Source organism: Leptonychotes weddellii, chromosome 4, assembly GCF_054177405.1.
Source record: "Leptonychotes weddellii isolate Sample4059 chromosome 4, ASM5417740v2, whole genome shotgun sequence".
Classification (NCBI taxonomy): Eukaryota; Metazoa; Chordata; class Mammalia; order Carnivora; family Phocidae; genus Leptonychotes; species Leptonychotes weddellii.
In genome coordinates this window covers 137,126,554-137,150,984 of record NC_138372.1, presented here as the reverse complement: position 1 = coordinate 137,150,984, position 24,431 = coordinate 137,126,554, and the positions used below count along the sequence as shown (strand labels likewise).

General features: G+C 34.4%; 1 protein-coding gene and 1 non-coding gene across 2 annotated transcripts in view; one reads left to right on the top strand and one right to left on the bottom strand.

The window, feature by feature from the left end:
- VPS13B (vacuolar protein sorting 13 homolog B) overlaps nucleotides 1-24,431 on the bottom strand; it is a 743,427-nt gene that overhangs the window by 417,972 nt on the left and 301,024 nt on the right. Inside the window, exons 20-21 of the mRNA XM_081817134.1 lie at nucleotides 10,452-10,561; nucleotides 4,881-5,028 (exon numbers count right to left, since the gene is read on the bottom strand). Coding sequence (XP_081673260.1) covers nucleotides 4,881-5,028; nucleotides 10,452-10,561 — 258 coding nt within the window. The remainder of the gene's footprint in view (nucleotides 1-4,880; nucleotides 5,029-10,451; nucleotides 10,562-24,431) is intronic.
- LOC115939871 (U6 spliceosomal RNA) lies at nucleotides 9,603-9,709 on the top strand. Its single transcript, XR_004074644.1, has one exon. It is a non-coding gene; the product is annotated as a U6 spliceosomal RNA (small nuclear RNA).

The following is a 24,431-nucleotide window of genomic DNA, read 5'->3' as shown; positions in this document are numbered from 1 at the left end:
CCTATTCCACTGACTGATGAAGAGGATGATATACATACACACAATGGAATATTACTCAGCCATAAAAAAGAGTGAAATTTGCCATTTGCAACAACATGGATGGAAGTAGAGAGGATTATGCTAAGCAAAATAAGTCAGTCAGAGGAAGACAAATACCGTATGATTTCACTCATATGTGAAATTTAAGAAACAAAGCAAACAAGCAAAAAAACCAAACCAAACCAAACCAAACCAAACAAACAAAAAAACCCAAAAAACAGGCTCTTACTTATAGAGAACAAACTGATGGTTACCAGAGGGGAGGTGGGTGGTGGGATGGGTGAAATACATTATCTGGAACTTTAAAAACAAGCCTCACTAAAAATTTTTTTCACTAAATATTTTTTAACCTTGGATAAGTTGCTTGACCTTTTTATGAATCAATCTCCGTAATTATAAAGTGAAAGGGTTAGACTGGATAATTTATTCCAAGATACATATATAACCCCATATGATTTTTCTAAAGATATCTGCATGGCTCCCTCCTTTACCGGCTTCAAGTACCTGTTCAAACTTTCAGTGAGACCCTACTCTGACTAGCCAAATTAATTATCATCCCACAGTCTACTAACATTCTACACACTTTTTTTCCATTTATACTCTTTGTGCTTCATTTTGGCAAGTTTCTACTGCTAGGTCTTCAAAGTTGATTTCTTCTTCTGCAATGTCTACTCGAGTGTTAATTCACCCAGTCAGTTTCTCCCTTCCCATATATTTTTCAACTCTAGAGTCGGGCTTGGTTCTGTATTATATCTTCTATTTCCCTCCAAAATGTACTCAGCTTTCCTTAAATACCTGATCACAGTTATAATTACCCATTTGAATGTACAAGTATTTAATACATCTGCTAACTCTATCATCTATGCCATTTCTTAGTTCATTTCTATTGGCTTATTTTTCTTCTGGTCATACATTCCTACTTCTCTGCATCTCTATTGGTTTTTTGATTGAATGCCTGACATTGTGCTTTTAAGTTGCTACATGTCTGGATCTTCTTACATTCCTCTTAATAGCGTTGGGCTTCATTTTGCCAGCACTTAACTTACTCACTGTTTTTGTTGCTTCAGAGGCTTTTTAAAATTTGCTTAAGATGAGTCTAAGGTAGCCTTTACATTTTCAATAGTTTAGATCCACTACGGAGGCATGGCTTTTCTAAGGTCTCTTCTGAATGTCCTGAATAATCATCAGGATTGTATACTATGACAATAGGAACCTGAATGCCTTCCAGCCCTGTGTGAGCTCTGGGAATCATTCAGATCATGGTTCCTCGGTCATCCTTTGCCCAACTGTGCAGAGTCTCGTTCTATGCATGCATGGCTTACTACTTAGCAAATACTCAATGAGAACACTGTTCCTGATTTCTGGAGCTCTTCTGCTACACAGCGTTCTCTCTCTAGAATTTTACCCCATGATCTGCAGTATTCTCCACCTCCTACTACTTCAGTCACTCTACCTCCCTAAACTTCAATTCAGCAAGACAGCTGAGCTCAGCTTAATATATTGCACCCTGTTCTGTGGTCTGGAATGTGCCTTTAGCCATAAAGCAGGGCAATCCTAAGGCTCAACTGCTTTGTTTCCTTTCTATGACGAATCACAGTCCTGTACCGCCTATTGTCCAATGTCTAGAAGCTTTTTTCTCCCATATATTTGGACAAGTTTCTTAGTTATTTATAGCAGGAATATAAATCTAGTCCCTGATATACCATCATGCTCAGAAGCTAAAGTTCCATACTTTAAAATTGTGGCGTTATCTACTAAAATTTACATCATTAATTATCATACCTCTATTTATTATTATCTTGGTAGTAGTCAAGAAGTCAAATTAAAAGGCCTTCTATTATTTTAACCATGTACTTACAGTGCTTTGGACTTGAGAAGTAATACATAAACATGTAAGATAAAAATAGCTGGTATTTTTTAAAGAACTATCATTTATGGAGCATCCTGCTTTTAAAAGTTTTCATCTCCATTACAGATGTTTTCATCAAGAGCTCCAAATTAATTTTCATAACATTTCCAAAACATAGGGTAAACAGATGTCATAGCTTTTAAGGGTTTGCCTGTTTTCAAAAATAGGTTCTCTAGAAGATTACTTAGAATTCTGTGATAATACATTATCTTCATGTGAGACATGCTTTTATTCTGGCTTGGCCTGCCCTATGTGCCTGTATCACTGAAATAGTGTTGTTCTGCTGTCAACACATTTCCAACCATCAAACATATGTTCTCCCTGTAGCCAGCTATTTAACATTGGTTAATTGTGATTGGAAGAGGAAAATGTGTGCTTCTTGTTGAATAATCACCAAGCAAAATCAAGGCCATGCAGTATCACCAAGCTTTGGCCTTCATGTGCCAAAAACACTACATAATTGTTGGGGATGAACTTAAGACCAAGACTGGAACTTAGGTTGAAAATATGAAAACTCATTCTAATAAGAATTCAGGCATAAATTAACACTGACAGTTCTTCACTGTAAAATTCAGTTAAAAAATTTAAATGTGCATTCCATAATAATGTGAATGTATTTAAGACTAACTGAACTATACAATTTAAAGGTTAAGATAGTAATACTAAAAAAACAAACAAGATGTGTAAAAGGTTATGAATGCATTACCAAATTCACTACAGTTTATGATGCAATTAAATAATGAGTACAACAATGGTAACTTCATTTAGCAGTAGATACAGAGGACTCATAAAACATTTTTTAAATTAAAACTGAAACAGGAACCGACTCTAATTAAAAATAGAACTGAAATTTTTGAAACTTAAGAAAATGATTAGCACAGAGCATTCTCAAGAAAGCACTACCACCAAGGTTTCCAGAGAAGTAAAAATAGTGAGCATTCAAGAAGGAAGATACACAAATCATAAAGAATAAATGTCTATGATCATAATTTCTATATAGCTGTGTCATGTAATTTCATTTAAATCTAAGCATTTTCTCTCACCTATATTTATCCTTAACAATTATTTTAAATCAATCATCAAGTGTGATTTAAAGAACACAACTAAATAGTAAGCAGGAGGTCAGAATATGTGGTTAATATGCATACAAGATTAAATTTACTTTTATCAAATGACTCTTTAGTAGACATTTTATTTATCAAAAGGTGATAATTATATGGGGCACCTGGGTGACTCAGTCCTTTAGGAATCCAACTCTTGATTTCAGCTCAGGTCATGATCTCAGGGTCATGAGAATTAGTCCTGCATCAGGGCTCCTCTGTGCTGGGCATGGAGCCTGCTTAAGATTGTCTCTTTCCCTCTCCCTCTATCCCTTCCCCGCTACAAAAAAAGGTGATATTTATAAACCTTTATATAAATTAACAGTTCAGGAGATCTAAAGTATAAAATTTAGCATAGTATCTAAAGGAAATAATACCTAATTCTGTATTAAAAATTCAATACTTAAGTTACAGATCAGCTTCCTATGTTACAAAAATTGGTATTTTTGTCATCTGATAAAGAAAATCTCAACAGAGTAAAAGGTTTGTGGATGCTGACAGGTGGAAGTCTAATAATTTCACAAAATAAACATAACATCGACACTTTAGGAGAAGTAAAATAAGAGGCATAAAACTTCACAAAAACAAATGTTACCATTTTATTGTTGTTGTTAAATATGGTAAAAAAAATAGTACTTTTCCTCTAAACTATAAATGTTAGTTTGATTTATAATATTTTAAATTCCTTAAGGGCATGGATCATGTCTCATTAATATATACACTCAGTAATATCACAACAGAGTTTTGCCCATTACAGACATTCAATGAGTGGTTTTTAATGTACTGAAAATATAAAACCTTTTCCAATACGGTTTTGGAATACAGGAGTCATATGAAATAAAGCTTAGTATCTAAGGAAAAATATAAAATCTCCTGAAGATAGGTGACTATCATCACAAACATTACAAGTTAATGAGGAAAACGGCACTTAAATGCAATCATAAAGTGCTTTTTTTAACTACACAAATGGGGATTTAAAAACTGTCTTACGGAAGAATATGTTCTATATTTGCAGAGATTATCTAGCTGAGAGAAGGGAAAGGGAGAAAAGTGAGATATATTGTGTTTTGCAAGAATTCACTTTAAGAAAGAACATATTAGGGCGCCTGGGTGGCTCAGTCGTTAAGCATCTGCCTTCGGCTCAGGTCATGATCCCAGGGTCCTGGGATCGAGTCCCACATCGGGCTCCCTGCTCGGCAGGAAGCCTGCTTCTCCCTCGCCCACTCCCCTGCTTATGTTCCTGCTCTCGCTATCTCTCTCTCTGTCAAATAAATAAATAAATAAAATCTTTATAAAAAAAAAAAGAAAGAACATACTATTGGGAGACGGTTTCTCTATGGGTCTCTAGTGTTTTTGCAAGTCTTAAAAGTAGAGACAGTGAGTGCTTTTGTGCCCAGTTGTGTTTTCAAGGATATCTGTACAGCATACAGCCTAAAAAGACAGATACTGTCCTCCTTTTGAGCGAAGGCTAAAGGCCTTGCAAGTTACAAATAGTGCCTCCCTCCAGAGAAAATGGCAGGCATGTTTTCTACCAATTATAACAAGTTCAGGTTCCCTAATTGAGGGTTTCTCTCCTCTAACATAATCCATTGTGTATAGGTAACATCTGACCTTCTTGGTGCCACCCTGTGGGAATCAGGCTTAGGGCAGGGACACAAGAAAATGCTGATACCCTGGGTTACTGCTAATGCTGTAAGATAATAAAGTCCTTTGTCTCCATTCCAGGAGTCTCGTCTCTTTGGCTGGCATGCATGATATTGTGGCCCAGATAACTTGATAACTTATTAGAGTTAGGGTAAAATCACAGACCCTTTAGAATTCTTGACACATACCTGTTACTGTTTTTGTTTTTATAGGGCTACTGGCATATTCAGAGGCCTGATATGACTGCTGCTTTGCCAGGGGCGCACTTCCAACAGACACCTCATCCTCTTTCCTTCTGCTAATTGGCATAACAAGAGGAACAGCTACGACAGGCTGCTGGAGAGAGGCGAATGAAACATTGAATTATTTACTATTTCTTAAGCAGTGAAGGTTAAACATGGCAACATTGAGGAAAATCCTTCATAAGTGGTGTTGAAGTTAAAATACCAATCAGTCAATCTGTACCTCTCTCAGTTCTTCCCTCTCTGTCTGTCTGTCTTATACACACAAATTCACACAGGGACACTTAGTTTCAGTGTGAAATTACAGTTGTGTGTGAAAACTAAGACAGCATGGAAATAAACGGAATTTAAAATAAATTTCAGAAAGAAGCGTAAAGATAATATGGTAAAGGCAAATCAAAACTACAATTAGCTTTGAAAATTATAATTAGTAGGAAATAAAAAGTTATCCTTATCAAATGATATTTTAGGGACATACTTCTATAAAGTGATTAATTACATGTTACAGTTCAACTTAGTAAGGAATTGCTGAAAATCTCTACATTTTGTCTGACAAAGTGATATACACAGCATATTTAGAAAGCATAGAAAAGTATCCATAGTTAGAGAAAGCTGGAAAACATTACGATCCTATATTGAATGTGTGAGTGCTAAATTGGACAATAAAGCAGCTGTTTCATCTTTATTCACTGCAATAAAGTCTGATGTTACTGCTGATGACGCCCAATACAATCTTGTCAGATTTTTGGCAAAAAAGTATTTTTTAAGTTTGCTGCAGGATCAAAGATCAATGTTGAACTGGGTGGAAAACAATCATCAAATGTTGGGTTTTAGCCACAAATTGAGAAGGAAATTGCAGCCTGGGCAGCAACAGCTGATAACTGTAATACAGCTGCATCAGATGGTAACTCTGGAGGGGCTAGTCGAGCAGCAATGGAGTCTCACGTTACTCTCAACAGCACAACCATCACATTTTTAAAGATCCACCTTTAAGCCTCACTCAACCTTTATTACTTATTTAATATTAATTAGATTATAAAAATATTCCAATCAGAACATAGGTACATTATCTAACTATGTAATATAATCAATCAAGTTATGAGATAGAGGGGAAAAAGGCAAATTATTTTAAAGTTGCTACTTAAGCTGAGTAAAAGGACAAGAAAGCTGATAATGAGAAAATGGAAAGATTAAATATATTTGTGGGAAACATCACAATGTATAGTACCTGCTTTCATATTAAGAATTTAGTAAAACTGGTAATATTTATACAAATCTGAATAGGAAATAGTATTAAGACCTAGATGAGAAATGTTCAACATATTGTTAAGTTTTGGTGCATTTAAAATTCCTCAACTATAAAATATGGGAGTGGAGATGTCTACTTATGTTCTAGCATTTAGTGATCCCATAATCCCTTGAATTTCTTGCCCATCACTTATAAACCTGGAATATGACCAAGTACTCCAAAAAATTACAACTATGTTCTGATTCAAATTAATGTATTAGAGAAAAATTAAGTTCTGCATAGTGTGATGTTTAATTCAAGCAAAACAGCTGAAAGATGAGATTCATAAAAGCCGTAATATTGGTAATACCCCAAAACAAACAAAAAAATCCTTCCTTTTGGTGGCTGAAACTGGGTGCATTTTCAGAAAGGCATTCTTTAAGGATTCGTTAAAAGCCCAAACAAAACCCTTCCTAACAAGACATCAGGCTCTGATAGGTCTTCTACAGAACCGTATTCCAAATACCTACAATGGTGTCCAAAAGACTCTCCATAAATATTTGCTGAATGATTGTTTTTTTTGTTTTTTTTTTTAAAGATTTTTTTTTTTATTTATTTTTTTGACAGAGAGAGACATAGTGAGAGCAGGAACACAAGCAGGGGGAGTGGGAGAGGGAGAAGCAGGCTTCCCGCAGAGCAGGGAGCCCGATGTGGGACTTGATCCCAGGACCCTGGGATCATGACCTGAGCCGAAGGCAGACCTTAACGACTGAGCCACCTAGGCACCCGCTGAATGATTGTTAATATAGATACTACATGTCAGGCATGAAGAGATACTGGATAGAGAGTAAGATGATTTGATTTCTTCCACTTTTCTGGAAATATGGCTATCCCAGTCAAAAATATAAAAATAAACAATATTTATTTTTAGCAACCTTCCATTTTTCTACTAATATTCTTCTACCTTCTGGTACTAGATAGTCCCTCAAATATCAGTTGTGTGCTAGCCCCAGATTTCTCCTATCCTGACGCATCAATATCCCATGAGCTCAAAATACCTAAAAGCTTTTGTTACTCTTCCTATAAAATTCTCCCTTTATTAATTTAATAAATGTAAAAGTATAGGAAATTATAAAGAAAAAAACATCCACATTCTCATTACATCCAATAGTTATTGGCTATTTACATTTTTATCATATTTCCTTTTTTTTTTAAAGAGACCAATGAAATATTACAGATAAGGCTAAAATCCCTCTAACTGCTAGCCACCTGCCCATTCCTGCTAAGCATGGAGCCCAATGTGGGGCTTGATCCCAGGAATGCAAGATCATGACCTAAGCCGAAGACAGACACTAAACTGACTGAGCCACCCAGGCCCCTCAATACATGCCTTTAACTATTAATTACACTTTCAAAAATATATTCTAAGTGAATACTTAAAAAAACTCAAAGATTTAGCTACGAAGATATTTATCCCAATATTATTTGTAACTCTGCATGAGTAGGATTATGGGTATTTATTACTTTTACTTTTAAATAAAACTATTATTTTTGAACTTAGAAAAACATTTTTAAATATATATTTACATTTAATTTTAAAGTTATAAAATAATATAATAAAAATAAAATTAAATATCAAAATCTTTAAAGGTATCAATCAAATGAATCAATCTACTTAAGATGCTAGAACAACAACAACAAAAAGATGCTGGAATATTATTTGACCTTCAGAGATATCTCTAGTGTACTGGACATAACTGCATCATTTATAAAATAACCAATGAGAATTTACAATACAACAGGATATTATTCAGCCATAAAAAAAAAAGGAAGTCTTCTCATTTGTGACAACATGTATGGACCTAATAAGACAACTAGGCTAAGTGAAATAAGCCAGAGAAAGAAAAATGTCATATGATTTCACTTATATGTGGTATATTTAAAAAAAAAAAAAAAAAAAAACTCATGGGGGCAGTGGAAGTGAATGGGGTGAAAAGGTACAAACTTCCGTCATGAGATGTAATGTACAGCAATATGACTATAGTTAATAGTACCATATTGTATATTTAAAAGTTGCTAAGGGAGATCTTAAAAGTTCTCATCACAAGGAAAAAAATTTGGAACTGTCTGTAGTGATGGATGTTAACTACTTATTGTGGTGATAATTTCACAATATACACAAATATCAAATCATTATGTTGGGGCGCCTGGGTGGCTCAGTCATTAAGCGTCTGCCTTCGGCTCAGGTCATGATCCCAGGGTCCTGGGATCAAGCCCCACATCGGGCTCTCTGCTCGGCGGGAAGCCTGCTTCTCCCTCTCCCACTCCCCTGCTTGTGTTCCCTCTCTCACTGTCTCTCTCTCTCTCTCTGTCAAATAAATAAATAAAATCTTTAAAAAAAAAAAATCATTATGTTGTACACCTGACAACTAACATGTCAATTACTACTCAATTAAAAGAACTTACACCTAAAATATTTCTCAAATGCTCCCTGAAATTAGTGTCATTGACTATTAAGATGGATTTCTATGCAATTGCTGGTAAAGCAGAGACACTGGAGAGACTAGTTTAGGTGGTCCTATTTTTTAATGGCCTATTTTCCCTCAGAGTGCCTAGATGTTCGTTCTGAGCATCTGATGCAGAAGAACTGCATAGTAAATGTTCGCTTTCATTTTTATTATCTCTGTATTTCCTCCTCATCTTTAGTTTTATTCAACATTCTGTTAGATTAAACTTCCTAAAATTCAAATCTCTTTATATCAGGTTCCTACAGTTCTTTACCCTTCAGGATGAAGTCACAAACATTCTGTATTACAAAAAAAATCTTTTATGAACTGGCTTCCAATTCCTACCAGCCTCTATAAGAACAACTGGCTCTAGTCTGGAAACACTGAAGGTCCCTTTCTTACCAAGTTAATGCTTTTTTTTTTTCTCTCTGCTCACACAGTTCAGTTTACAGCAAACTTCCTGGTCTGGTTTACTCCTATAATACTCAGCTCAACTGTCTTAATTTCTCCTTTTAACAACCTCACCTGCCTGTGAGAACTATTCTTCTTTATCTTTTTCCACATAATCCTGTGTGGATCTAACATAGCAATTTCTAAAAATGGCATTACTATATTCCTTCATATCCTTAAATACAGTAAGTACCTCTAGAGGGAGGGATATGCTAAAAATTAACTTTTATTTCTGTAGCCCCAGTATCTAGCACAATGTCTCATGGTCTCTAACTATTTGATAAAAAAGAAGAATGAAACTGGGAAATGGAAGCTCTAGTTTCAAATGAAATTAAGACAGGGTGAAGAAAATCCTTTAAAAGATGCTCCTTGAGGCATGGGTTGAAATATTCTGTCACTGTCAATTTTTTATTGTCTTATTTAATTATAAAATTGTGTATTTTTCTATCAACTAGCTTTAAGTTACTTCAGAAAAAAGATGCAGCACTCCCTTTGGCAGCACATAATCTAAAACTGGAACAATACAGAGAAGATTAGCATGACCCCTAAGCAAGGATGACAGGCAAACTCATGAAATGTTTTACATTAAAAAAAAAGATACAAAGTTATTCCAATTAGAGTACTATAAAATTACAATTAAGTCAATGGGAAAATGCAATGCAAGGTAGCATACATTTGGCCTGAAAAACATTTAAGTTCTGCCATTTACTACATGTGACAATAGGTAGGTAAATGCCAATAAGCATCAGTTTCTTCATTTTTAAAATGGGAATAATAAAACCTGTCTGTAAGAATTCCATTTAAGCATCGTGAGATAGAGAATTTACGCACGCCAGAAACTACAATTAGCTACTTTTTACTTTGTAATTTATACCCTCTTAAATAAGCATATATCCCAACTCTTTTATACCAACCATCCCAATCCAGGGGTTTGGCACTCTGAATACTTGTTGAGTAAACCTAAAGATGAAGAGGAAATACAGAGATAATAAAAACAAAAGCTAACATTTACTACACAATTCTTATGCATCAAACACTCAGAACAAACATCCAGAACAAGTCAGTAAAATAGGACCACCTAAACTAGTCTCTCCAGTGTTTCTGCTTTACCAGCAATTGCACAGAAATCCACCTCAATAGTCAATGAAACTCTATTTGAGCTGTAATTACTGTTTAGAAATGAAGGAATAGAATTGCTTGAAAGGGGTAGAGTGGAGGACAAAGGAATTGTGGTACATCCATTAAAAAAATCAATTCAAACAATACGTAACTCTAACAAATGACTGAGAAAAAGATTTATTCATTAAGAGAATAAATTATAAAATTTCTCACCTGCTGCATATGTCTACTGGTTCGTTTCTGCGGCTGATAAATGAGCCAGGTGTATAAGACTGGATCAATATTAACTGCTACTCCTTGTACACTACAAAGAAGTACAGCACCTAAAAATCAAGATTTTAAAATTGTGTTAATTTCTTATACAAAATAGTAAGCTTTATATCACTTCACACCAAGTAGGACAGCTATAATAAAAAGACAAATTAACAAGGGTAGACAAAGATGTGGAGGAATTCAAGCCCTCATATACTGCTTGTGGGAGCATAAAATGGTGCAAATACTTTCAGAAACACTTTGGCATTTCCTCAAGAAGCAAAAATACAGTCACAAAATGACCCAACAATTTTATTCCTAGGTATGTACCAAGAGAACTAAAATCATATGTCCACTCAAAAGCTTGTACCCAACTTTTCAAAGCAGGATTCATAATAGCAAAAGATGGAAATGACACAAATGTCCATGAATGGCTGAATGGATAAGCAAAATGTGGTATAGCCATATAATGGAAAATTATTTGTCCATCACAAGGAATAAAGTACAGATTCATGCTACACCACCTTGAACACATGTTAAGTGAAAGAAGCCAGTCACAGAAAAGCACATACTGGATGATTCCACTTACATGAAATGGCTAGAACAGGCAAAAACCACAGAGAAAAAAGGTGGGATTAGCGGATGCCAGTGCTTGCAGGGAGGAAAGAATGGAAAGTAACTGCTAACAGATATGCGGTTCTTTGGGGAGTGATTAAAATGTTCCAGAATTAGAAAATGGTGATTGTTGCACTACCTTGCAAATATACTAAAAACCATTAAATTATGCACTTTAAATAATGAATTTTATGGAAAATGAATTATCTCATTAAAAGTGAGTATGTCTACCATATGATTTCACTCATATGTGGAATTTAAGAAGCAAAACAGATGGAACATAGGGGAAGGGAAGGAAAAATAAAATAAGATAAAAACAGAGATGGAGGCTAACCATGAGAGACTCTTAACTACAGGAAACAAACAGGGTTGCTGGAGGTGAAGGGCGTGGGGGATGGGGTAACTGGGTGATGGGCATTATGGAAGGCACTTGATGTAATGAGCACTGCGTGTTATATGCAACCCATGAATCACTGCATTCTATCCCTGAAACTAATAATACAGTATATGTTAACTAAATTGAATTTAAATAAAAAAAATTTTTAAGTGAATATGTCTTTAATAATAAGCAGCTTTATTTTTTAGGCAAAAAGCAATTTCTATATTGGTCATGAGAACAGAATATTATCTCCCTTTTTTGTTTATATTACAAACTTAATTCACAATGTGAAAGGAAGGATTATTATAACCATTCAATAAATCACTGCAAATTACAGCTTTAAACATTCAGAAGCAAGATGTTCATCTGCCTAGATGAAACACAGGCTAACATTCTGACATAAAACACAAAGCTGAAGTGTAACAAGTTGCAATTCCATTCTAGGAAAGTATTTTAGTCCCCCTCTGATAAAAAGCCAACTCACATCGGACTTAACCAAAGCTTAATAACCCATTCATAATTTATGTGCAGGTTCTGTGCATTCCATAAATACATTTTTGTGTTTCTACATATATTTCTTGATAAAATATTATTAGCTCTATTGGGGTATATGGAGTATCAAGTAAGAGGTATTTTTCAATGTTGTTCTCAACTATATCTCCCAGTAGCTAGAAAAGTAACGGCCATATGGTAGGAATAGAGAGACATAATAAAGAGTAGATGAGTTCTCTGATTAGGTGCAAAAGCCCATTGGTTCTGTAATACTGCAGATTATCTAAACAATACAATTACTATTAGTACCAACTCCTATGAAAAGTGAACCACACAGAGATAGAGATAGAAAGATGGAGGGGAGTAAGCAAGAGAAATATCCCGTTTTAAAAACTTTTGCACAGAATTTTCAAACAATCAAAGATTGTCATGTGTATTCATCTTCCACCTTTCAGTGCTTCTGAATCTCCAGTGTAGACTCTTGCGCAGCATTCTGAGGCAAAAGCAATCCCATCCACTTCCATGTAACAATGCATGTGCTCCTGAGCAATGACTCACTCAAATACATCTCAGGAAGGAATGAACAGGACAAGCTAAATACAGATGACTGGAAAGGGGGAGTCATAACTGAAGTCAATTAGAAGATGCAATCTGATATACATATATGTATTTGCCATAACGCATAAAAATTATTAAAATCTTTTAATTTAATTTAATTTTATTTTATTTTAAGATTTTATTTATTTATTTGATAGAGAGAGACACAGCGAGAGAGGGAACACAAGCTGGGGGAGTGGGAGAGGGAGAAGCAGGCTTCCCACGGAGCAGGGAGCCCGATGTGGGGCTCGATCCCAGAACCCTGGGACCATGACCTGAGCTGAAGGCAGACACTTAACGACTGAGCCACTCAGGCGCCCCTAAAATCTTTTAATTTTAAAGAAATTAATTACATACATTTAAATGGAGAGTTTAAATTTTTTATTTAAATTCAAGAATATATAATTCAATCTTAAAAGTTAAAAGACTTTTCCTAAATTCCATATAAAGAAATGAAATTAGGTTTAAATTACTATGCAGTGTTTCCTGCCACATAAGCCCACTGTAATATAATTTGTTTTATAATTAATATTACATAAATATTAAAGACACCACAAATTAATACATATTTAACAGTAAGAAATGTGTTCCACAAAAAGCAATTGCAACAAGAAAGAAGAACGTGGGGTCTAAGAGACAAAAGATCTAGCACAGGACAAAAGTGACAGGAATCCCCAAAATGACAACAGTAAATTAGTTACAGGTATGTGAAAAATGTAATAACAATATTTAAGATACATTTATTATTTATTTTTGAGAGAGACAGAGAGCAGAGGAAGGGGCAGAGGGAGAGGGAGAACGAGGACCCCAAGCAGGCTCCACGCTCAGCACAGAGCTGGATGCAGGTCTCCATCTCACGATCCTGAGATCATGACCTGAGCCGAAATCAAGAGTTGAATGCTTAACCAACTAAGCCACCCAGGCGCCCCCGGAAGAGCAATAAAATACAATTATTAAATACAGGAAAAACACATGCTATAAAGGAAATGATAACTAATTGTAGCATACAACATGACTGTACCATGAATAATATTTATAAACAGAAATACATAAATTCTGAAAAACAGATGCACTGATTAATCAAACATGATATAACAATTTTGAGAGTAGGTATATATAAGAGGAACGTGAGATGTGAGCAGGACAGAATTAAAGTTGGCCAAATATCATTTTCCATAGTAAGACCTCAATAAATTTTGCTCTAAAGTGACCAAGAAAGAGCAAGAAAAGTCATAAATTTTAAAAATTTTGTTTGAAAAGTCTCCAATTCACTGTCATGTAACTACCACAAATTATGATCTATGAATGGTTCTCTTAACAAAAAATCAGCAAGCACTACAGAAAGCAAGCCACTGTGAGAGAGTCAGAAAAAGCAACCAACAATTTAGACTTTCAAGTACTGGAGATATTTGAATATAGAAAATAAACACCTATGTATAAACTGTTTAAAATACAAAAGTATGGTATCATGCAGAGTATCAAACAATGAGAAAGCATCAGGAACGAACATCTTTTAAAGAAAAATGGAAATGATAAAGATGACATAGTTAATTTTTGGTGTAAAAAACTCATTGGGCAGGCTAAACAGCAGATCAGCTATAGTTGAAGAGAAAAAAAAAGTGAAATGGGGGAAGTGCACGAGCTCATTTAGAATGCATCTGAAAGAGAAAAATGAAAAATGATTATTAAAATGAGGTTAAGAGATATGAGCACTGAGTAAGAAGATCAAACATGTCCAGAGGGAGATACCAAAAACTGGGGAAGAGGCAATATTGTTAAAAACATAACAGCTGAGAATTTTACAAAATTGTTGAAAGACAGTAAGCCTCAAACCCAAGAAGCCCAATAAAACTAAAATGTATAATTAAAAATAAATGATTTCAAAACTACAATCAGATATCACCTAACACCTGTGAGAATAACTAAACTCAACAACACAAGAAATAACAGGTGTTGGTGAGGATGCGGAGAAAGGGAAGCCTCCTGGAACTGTTGGTGGGAATGCAAACGGGTACAGCCACTCTGGAAAACAGTATGAAGGATCCTCAAAAAGTTAAAAATAGAACAAACTACTATATGACCCAGCAATTGCACTACTAGGTGTTTACCCAAAGGATACAAAAATACTAATTTGAAGGGATACAGGGACCCCAAAGTTTATAGCAGCATTATCTACAATAGCCAAATGATGGAAACAGCCCAAATGTCCACTGACTGATGGATAAAGAAGATGTGCACACAATGGAATATTACTCAGCCATAAAAAGGAATGAAATCTTGCCATTTGCTAGACAGCATTATGCTAAGTGAAATAAGTCCAAGAAAGACAAATGCCATACGATTAAACTCACATGTGGAATTTGAGAAACAAATGAGCATAAGGGAAAAAAGAGAGGCAAACCAAGAAACAGACTCTTAACTATAGAAAACAAATTGATGGTTACCAGAGGGGAGGTGGGTGAAGGGATGGGTAAAATAGGTGATGGGGATTAAGGGGTCACCTGTGATGAGCACTGGGTGTTGTATGGAATTGTTGAAACACTAAATTGTACACCTAAAACTAATATTAAACTGTATGTTAACTGGAAATTAAATAAAAACTTAAAAAAATAAACATAAACATATTTTATTAAACAAAGTGGAAAGAAGCTACAAACACTGAAGGGAAAAGAAGATTAAAAAAAGCACCCCAAACAACAAGAATGATCACCTGGGGATTAAAAGCACAAAAAAATTGACAATCAGCTTCTTAGGAAAAAATAAATGGTGAGCACTGTGAATTCTGTAAGACTGCTGAATCACAGACCTGTACCTCTGAAACAAATAATACATTATATGTTAAAAAAAAAAAAAAAAAAGAAGATAGTAGGAAGGGAAAAATGAAGGGGGGTAAATCGGAAGGGGAGACGAACCATGAGAGACTATGGACTCTGAGAAACAAACTGAGGGTTCTAGAGGGGAGGGGGGTGGGGGGATGGGTTAGCCTGGTGATGGATATTAAAGAGGGCATGTACTGAATGGAGCACTGGGTGTTATACGAAAAACAATGAATCATCGAACACTACATCAAAAATTAATGATGTAATGTATGGTGGTTAACATAACATAATAAAAAATAAATAAATAAATAAATGGAATTGACTATATGATTTTACTTCAAAATTTACATGTATGTTATATATACTCTTTTGTATGCACAGTGTTCTGTTTAAAAGATAATGAAGAAAACAAAGAAATTACATTTATTTTTTTTAAACGAATATATCAGGATAAGTTTTGTTCTAATATTATGCACTTCAAGTACAAGGCACATACAATCTTTTTTTTAATTTTTACTTTTTTTTTAGGGAAAGAAATCATTTTTATTATTTATTAGCATCAACCACAATGTGATGTGCATCACAGAGATTGTATCAAGAGATGCAAAGAAAGAAATCTCACCCTTTTTCATAGCCATGCAGACAAAACTCACTACATACATATTCTCAGGATAAACACAAACTTTTTTCAAATTATGATGAAAAATACATCCACAAATCCTATATAAACAAAGCATTTTATAAATTTAATAGTATGCGAACTTCAAAGGACAAAAGTAAATTAGAAATTACAGACATTCTCCATATTGGGCAAGTTATTTTAAAAGTCCTTTCAGATGTGTCAAAAATTAAATGTGTTGAGTGAATTTTTCAAAAAACTTTCTCAGTGAATTAGTAGCATTCCTTTTTAACTGAGATTTTATAGAAAAGGAAAACAAATGTACCAAATAAATATTTTCATGTGAAAACTAACCTTAAAAGCCTTATTTTATTATAAAGAAGAAGTTAAAAAAATACTTCAGCAAATGTTCATAAAAGTTATATGATTATATTATATCAGAGATGACTGAATGACACATAGCCAGGATGGACCTCTGTGAATGTTAAAGAGGTGATAAAAGAGAATAATCTATTAATTTAAAATCAATTTAGTTGAAATTATAAAGTTCTTTTAAGTTTAAAGGGATATTTTCATATTATACTCAATTCACGAGACCTCGCCTTTAAAAATAACACACAAGTTCCAACATGTAAGTGCGCAACTAGTCTGATCCTGAGTTTACTCAGAACAGATTTCCCATAAATCACTAAAATTTGGCAATATATTATTCTGTTTAATTTTAGCCTGGGAGACAACTAATCAGAAAAGTGTGCTTTATTTCTCTGCTCACTGCCAAAATGGCTCATTTATGCACATTCCACTCAGGCTTCACAAATTAGTTAAGCCAAGGCACCACTGTCATTTCAGTTACATCCTAAGCTGAAGAATGAGAATGAAAAAAGAGAGACCCCAAAGGTGCACAGGATTACAATTAAATATATATGCTTCTTGTCAGCTACAGAAACTCTGTCAGCCAATGAGATGGTCTTGTAAAATGTCAAGGTATAAAAGGGGACAAGTACCCTGCATTTTATGCTAAACCAATAAATGAGACAAAAAACACAGACATATTCATCTTCATCTAAGCGTCAGTGGCTAAAACTCACTATTTTTCTAGTATGTAGCTATAGTAAATTAAAGGCATTTTAGATTTGTACAGCTCTTTTTTTTATTATTTTTTTTTATTTTTTAAAGATTTTATTTATTTATTTGAGACAGAGAGAATGAGAGAGACAGAGAGCACATGAGAGGGGGGAGGGTCAGAGGGAGAAGCAGGCTCCCCGCCGAGCAGGGAGCCTGATGCGGGACTCGATCCAGGGACTCCAGGATCATGACCTGAGCCGAAGGCAGTCGCTTAACCAACTGAGCCACCCAGGCGCCCTAGATTTGTACAGCTCTTAAGAAATTATTTGCTACTCTTATTTTTAAGAATAATTTCAAGAATTTCAGCCTGTTAAGTAAACAAAAAAGAAAGAATCAAAAACATGGGTGGAGAATAAAGGCAAGATAGAGTAATCACAGGCAAGAAATGACAGAGCAGGGATGAGCTGCCAACCACTGGTAACTTTATCCAAGGTAACTGTCAAGTTTAGTATAACTGAATCATAAGACTTTTAGGTATGTGAGTAGGGTAGCTCACGTTACTTAATTAACAATTATCGTGCCTTCCCGTAGGATACAGAAAATCACAGGAGAATTCTACCCCATCATAACAAAACAAGCCATATAATGCTTTTCAACCTATCAAAGCTTTTCAACATTCATCAGACAGCAGGGTTTGCAAAAAAACCTAATGAACAAAAATCATAAAAGTGAAAGGCCATAGGCAGGAAGGAATGAATAGTGGCTTTCAGACAATAGGAATAGGAATAGAAAAAGAAATAGGAAAAGAAACAAGTTGTTAAGAAAACAAGAGATTTTAATAAATGTTTAAAGATGAGTTTGGGGACTGGCATGACAATTTAGAATCCCTGAGAATACTAGACAGAAGAGGAGTGTCCCCACCTGACATCTCTTTTCAACAAACGTCCACCAAATACTCATGAGAATGGCAGGACACAGGACAGGAGAAATGAGGAAGACCACACTAACATTCAGGCACATGGAGCCTGATGACTTCTGAGAGCAGAGAAGGAGAACTAAAGAAAATCCCACAGTCATTCTGAACTTTTCAGTAAGCACCAACCAGGTCTATCTGTGACTAGGAGAAGAAAAGAGGAACTAAGATAGATCCCCCTGTAAGGACAAGTGAACAAGGCATGTCAGGTCTGCGCACAGGTAAGAAGAACTGAGAGAAAAATCACAAACCATATTGAAAGAAAGATTCTGATCCTGCTCTCAAAAAATGTGAAGCCTACAGTGAATTCAATATAAGCAAGAACCAGACCCAGCTCAACTACAGAATAAAAACAAAGAACATAGAGCATAGAGAATATAGTCAATATTATTTAGGTAATGTTATATGGTGACAGATGGTAACTGCACTTAACATGGTAAGCATTCCATAATGTACACAATTGTTGAACCACTATGTTATGCACCTGTAAATAACAATGTATGTCAACTATACTTCAATAATAAAAATTAAAAAATAAAGAGGAAAGAAAAAATAATAAAGCAAAAACCAGACACAACTCAACTACACTAATTACATGACAGAAGAGGCATGTTCTTTTATGGGCATAAACATTTTTCTACCATAGGCACTATTATTCTTTTTATACACAACATTTGACATTCATTTAAAAAAAATATGAAGCACAGTAAAAGAAAAAGAAATAACTCATTATCAAAAAAGAAAACAGTCAATAGCCCAAATTCAAAAGGTAGCATAAATACTGGAATTATCTAGGACTTTAAAACAACTCTGATAAGCATGGTAAAGAATACAGTGAAAAAGGTGGATAGTATGCATGAACTAAAGGGGAACTGCAGTAGAGAGAAAGAAACTATTAAAAAGAGACAAATGGGGGCGCCTGGGTGGCTCAGTTGGTTAAGCGACTGCCTTCGGCTCAGGTCATGATCCCGGAGTCCTGGGATCGAGTCCCACATCGGGCTCCCGGCTCAGCGGGGAGCCTGCTTCTCCCTCTGACCCTATCCCCTCTCATGCTGTTTCTCTCTCTCTCTCTCTCTCAAATAAATAAATAAATAAATAAATAAATAAATAAATAAAAGAGACAAATGGAAATATTAGGATTTAAAATATAATACTGGAGGTGAAGAATTCTTTGAAAATTTCTTTTCAAAACTCATAAACAATATCAACTGACAGATTAAAAAAAACTAAGCAAACTCCAAGAGGAATAATTGAAAAGAAAAACAGATCTAGACACCTCACGATCAAACTGCAGGAAACCAAAGACAAAAAAATTTGAAGTCACTCAGGAAAAAAAAATATATAAGGGAACTATGATGAGGATAACTCCTCATCAGAAATAATGGCGACGCAAAGACAATAGAATGGTATCCTTAAAATGCCGAAATAAGAAAAGACGACCTAGATTTATATACCTGCTGAAAACATGCTTTAAAAATGAAGACAAAACAACAAAAACAATTTGTCTCCTAAAAATGTGCACTACTAGAAATTAAGAAAAGTGCTTTAGAATGAAAGGAAATATACCAGATAGAAATTTAATTCTAGAAAAGGAATAAAGAACACCAGAAAGACTAAGTATGTAAATAAAGAGGACCACTGAAAAAATATGTTATTTTTATTTATACATACAGTTACAGTTATATTTATATACAGACACGCATGCATATATATATGTATATATATATATATCTTTAAATCTCCTTTAAAACACTCATTACTATTTGGAGTAGGAATAATAACAATGCAATGTGGGGTTCGAATTACACAAAGAACTAAAATATATGCCCAAAGAGCAGAAAGAACAAGATGGTGCTAACTTGGAAGTAAAATAGTGTAATAATGCATTTTGTCTTACTTTTTCAGTTTATCGTAGATTCTGTCACTGTCCTCTAAACTTGCCAATTTTACTATTAAGCCCAATTCACATTATATAAAAATATTAAGCACTTATTTATGTATATATGTACTTTCTTCTTTCCATTTATCCAAATATTGTGCACCCTTTGATTCAAATTAGCTTCCACCATTAAGACTTTCTACCACCACTGATCTTTCCATTCTCTGGCCAAGTACAACACTGAGAATACAGAGCTCATTTCAGCCACCAACTCAATTCAGCTTTCCCAGTAAATGAGAATGTCATCATTTCAGAACAAGGATGGCAGGGGAGGATATGAGTGCTTTAGGCAACAGCCTAATGTGTGAAACAGTGACATGTGCTATCACTTTAAACATGAGGAAGCTATCCGTATTCCTTCGCCATAAATTCAAAGTGAGTCAGCTGATCCTGTTGCATGTTTTTCTTCAGTCCAGATCAGGTACAGAGAAGGTAGAACTGGATTTCATTAAGACTGTGTGTGTGTTTTCATTTTTCCTACTGTTCTTTTTCATTCTCTCCAGATCAAGTGTTAATCAATTTTATTAGACATTAAGTTCAAAACTGGTCTTCTATCTGATTCATGTGTCTTATTTCTCAATTGGCAAAGAATGCACAAATGAGATTTAATAGTAATCTCAAACTGTGTCAGCAATTAATGATTTGTGATATTTCAAAGTTTTCTCCTCTACACATTCAAGACATAAAACTCTAAAACCATAAAGATAATTATAGACAATATATATGTGTGTGTATATAATATAAAAATACCAAGAGCATTTTTCACAGAACTAGAACAAATAATCTTAAAATTTGTGTGGAGCCACAGAAGACCCTAAATAGCCAAAACAAACTTAGAAAAAAAAAGCAAAGCTGGAGGCATCACAATTCCAGACCTCAAGTTATATTACAAAGCTGCAGTAATCAAAACAGTATGGTACTGGCACAAAAATAAACACAGATTAATGGAACAGAAAATCCAGAAGAAAACCCACAATTACATGGTCAATTAATCTTTGACAAAGCAGGAAAGAACATCCAATGGAAAAAAGACCGTCTATTCAGAAAATGGTGTTGGCAAAACTGGACAGCTACATGCAGAAGAAGGAAACTGGACCACTTTCTTACACCACACACAAAAATAAATTCAAAATGGATTAAAGATCTAAATGTCTGAAACCATAAAACTCCTAGAAGAGAGCACAGACACTAATTTCTCTGACATCAGCCATAGCAACAATTTTCTAGATATGTATCCTGAGGTAAGGGAAACAAAAGCAAAAATAAACTATTGGGACCACAAAATAAAAAGATTCTGCACAGCGAAGGAAACAATAAAACTAGAAGGGAGCCTACAGAATGGGAGAAGATATTTGCAAATGACGTATCTGATAAAGAGTTAGAATCCAAAATATATAAAGAACTTTAAAAACTCAACACTCAAAAAACAAATAATCCAATTAAAAATGGGAAAAGGATATGAACAGTTACTTCTCCAAAGAAGACATCCAGATGGCCAACAGACACATGAAAAGATGCTCATCATCACTTATAATCAGGGAAAGGCAAATCAAAAGTATAATGATACTACCTCATACCTGTCAGAATGGCTAAAATCAACACCACAAGAAATGATAAACACTGGCGAGGATGCAGAGAAAAAGGAACCTTCCCTCACTGTTCATGGGAACGCAAACTGGTGCAGCCACTGTGGAAAGCAGTATGGAGGTTCCTCAAAAGGTTAAAAATAAAACCTACCCTGTGATCCAGTAATTGCACTACTGAATATTTGCCCAAAGAACACAAAAACATTAATTCAAAGGGATACATGTACCCCTGTTTATAGCAGCATTATTTACAATAGCCCAGACTTGCAAGCAGCCTGTGTCCACCGGTTGATGAATAGATAAAGAAAATGTGGTACATATATACACAATGGAATATTACTGAGCCACAAAAAAGAATGAAATCTTACCATGTGGCAATGACACAGATGGAGCTAGAGAGTATAATGCTAAGCAAAATAAGTCAGTCAGAGAAAAACAACATATGATTTCACTTACATGTAGAATTTAAGAAACAAAAAAGCAAAGGACAAAAGAGAGTGAGAGAAACCAAGAAAAAGACTCACAACTATAGAGAACAAACTGATGGTGACCAGAGGGGAGGTGGGTGGGGGATGGGTTAAATAGGTGATGGGATTGAGGAGGACACTTGCCATGATAAGTACTGGGTGATTAAAATAAAAACTTAAAAAATAAAATAAATAAAGTGAAAAAAGCAAAGTGCAGACACAAGTATACTGCACAGAAATTTCAGGTATTACACACATGTGTATGTAGGTTTAAACATAAAATATATAATATACATGTTTATTTAAACATAAAATATTGGTATGTCTGAACATATGTGGGGCAAGAGACAAGTAATACACTACTGAAAAAGATGTACAACTCCATGAACCATGCTGTATACAAACCAAGATAGAACAAACATCACTTCATGATTTAATAATAAATTATTATATGATTTATATTCTAAAACCAATAAACTACACCAACATTTTTCCGGGTCAGTTTTGAATTTCAATGAAAACTTTGGTTCATAGAAGAAACAAAAGCCAAAATTTCATTCACCACAAGTAAAAACCGTTTGGAAAATTATCAGATCTCATAAAAGTCTCTCTTTTATTTATCTGCAATTTGTCACTGTTCTTTATACAGGATTTTCATCATGTAGAATTCCATCACAGTGATCCTGCACCAAATCAGTATGAGGAAATCTACAATCCTATAACTAAACAGTAACTTTTAAAACCAATTCTTCAATTTAAACTGAACTTAGTCTTATAGGACAATATAATCAAACTATAGATTATAAATCAAGATATAATAATAAAATTTATCATCAATTCACTCATACACCTCAGTAAAATCTTTTCTATTGTCCAGTATTGATAGTTTTATTAATTTCAAATATTTCTTCATCTCTTTTATAAACAGACCCAAAACTCCAACATATATCTTAATTGTATTAGCATATAATAAATAGCTTGAGGTTATGAGCATTATAAAGCCAATATAAACAACATGATAATTACCTTTTGAGTTAATGATGCATAAAATATGAATTGAGATATAACTTGGAATAAAAGAGTATTAGTATGATTTAATAATTTAAAGCCAACAGATATCTCTGATCATGTTTAATTCTAAATACTTAATATATATTATGCTGATTTAGCATTTTAATTTGGCTGATTATAGGAAGTTATCCACATCTGGCTTAAATTTTAAGCAAACAGAGTGAAAGATCATATTGTTGTATTTCTTTTTATAGACTCTAGCAAGAAGTTTAATAAACAAATACTTGTTATTGGGGCATCTGGGTGGGTCAATGGGTTAAGCATCTAACTCTTCGGTTTTGGCTCAGGTCATGATCTCAGGTTCCTGAGATCAAGTCTTGCATTGGGGTCCAAACTCAGCAGGGAGTCTGCTTCTCTCCTTCTGCCCCTCCCCTCTGCTCTTCTGCTCTCCTGTTCTCTCTTTTTCCCAAATAAATAAACCCCTTCATTTTAAGAACTGGAAGAATCTTCAGAGTCATCTACACTAGATAGTGTCAGTAGTTTTTAAATTCCATTTACCAGTAGAAGTTGGAAAGCACTCTTGAAATCATGGTAGCACTCAACAGACTAGCTATGAGACAGAGTGTACATTTTGATTTAATTATGAAATCCTTGAACACTAAAATTTTTATTTATAATAATAAATCTTAACTTGGAAATTAAAAGCAATGCTTTTTTGATCAAGACCAGATAAGCATGTATTTTCTGGGCACTTAACATCATTACTTCTCATTTCATCTAAAATCTCATTGCATAAATCATATGATAAATTTCTAGCATTTCTAAGTCCAAGATACAGCCCTCCATTCCATCAGTCATCCTTTTCCAGCCAAGTTATTTCTTTCAATTTCTCAGAAATTCAAGCTGCTTTTTTAATACAAGAGCCCTGGGATCACCAAGTCCCAACAACAACAAAAAAAAATTTTAGTAAATTGTTTTCCTGTATGTATCAAAACCAACCAAATAAAAACTCCCCAATATTTGTCTTCACTAAATAACCTGAGACTAAAACGACTTTTCCCCCTAATTTGACTTGTCTTGGGGAGGGTGTGGGGGCACCTGATGGCTGAGGCAAAAAATAAATCTGCATGTTTTAACTTAGCCTACTTACTATTTTCCAAATATACTTCTACAGCACTTGATGGCTATTTAGAATCTTATTCTATTTACACCATGTAGAACACCATAAAGAAGAGCAGGTCTCTGAAACATGCCAATGCTTTATCCTACCTGACCACAGTTCCAGTTTTTACATCTGTAATATAGGCATAAAACACTTTTTTTTTTTTTGAAAAGAAAGCCCCAAGTTTTTACTCATATATATGTAAAAAAAAAAAAAA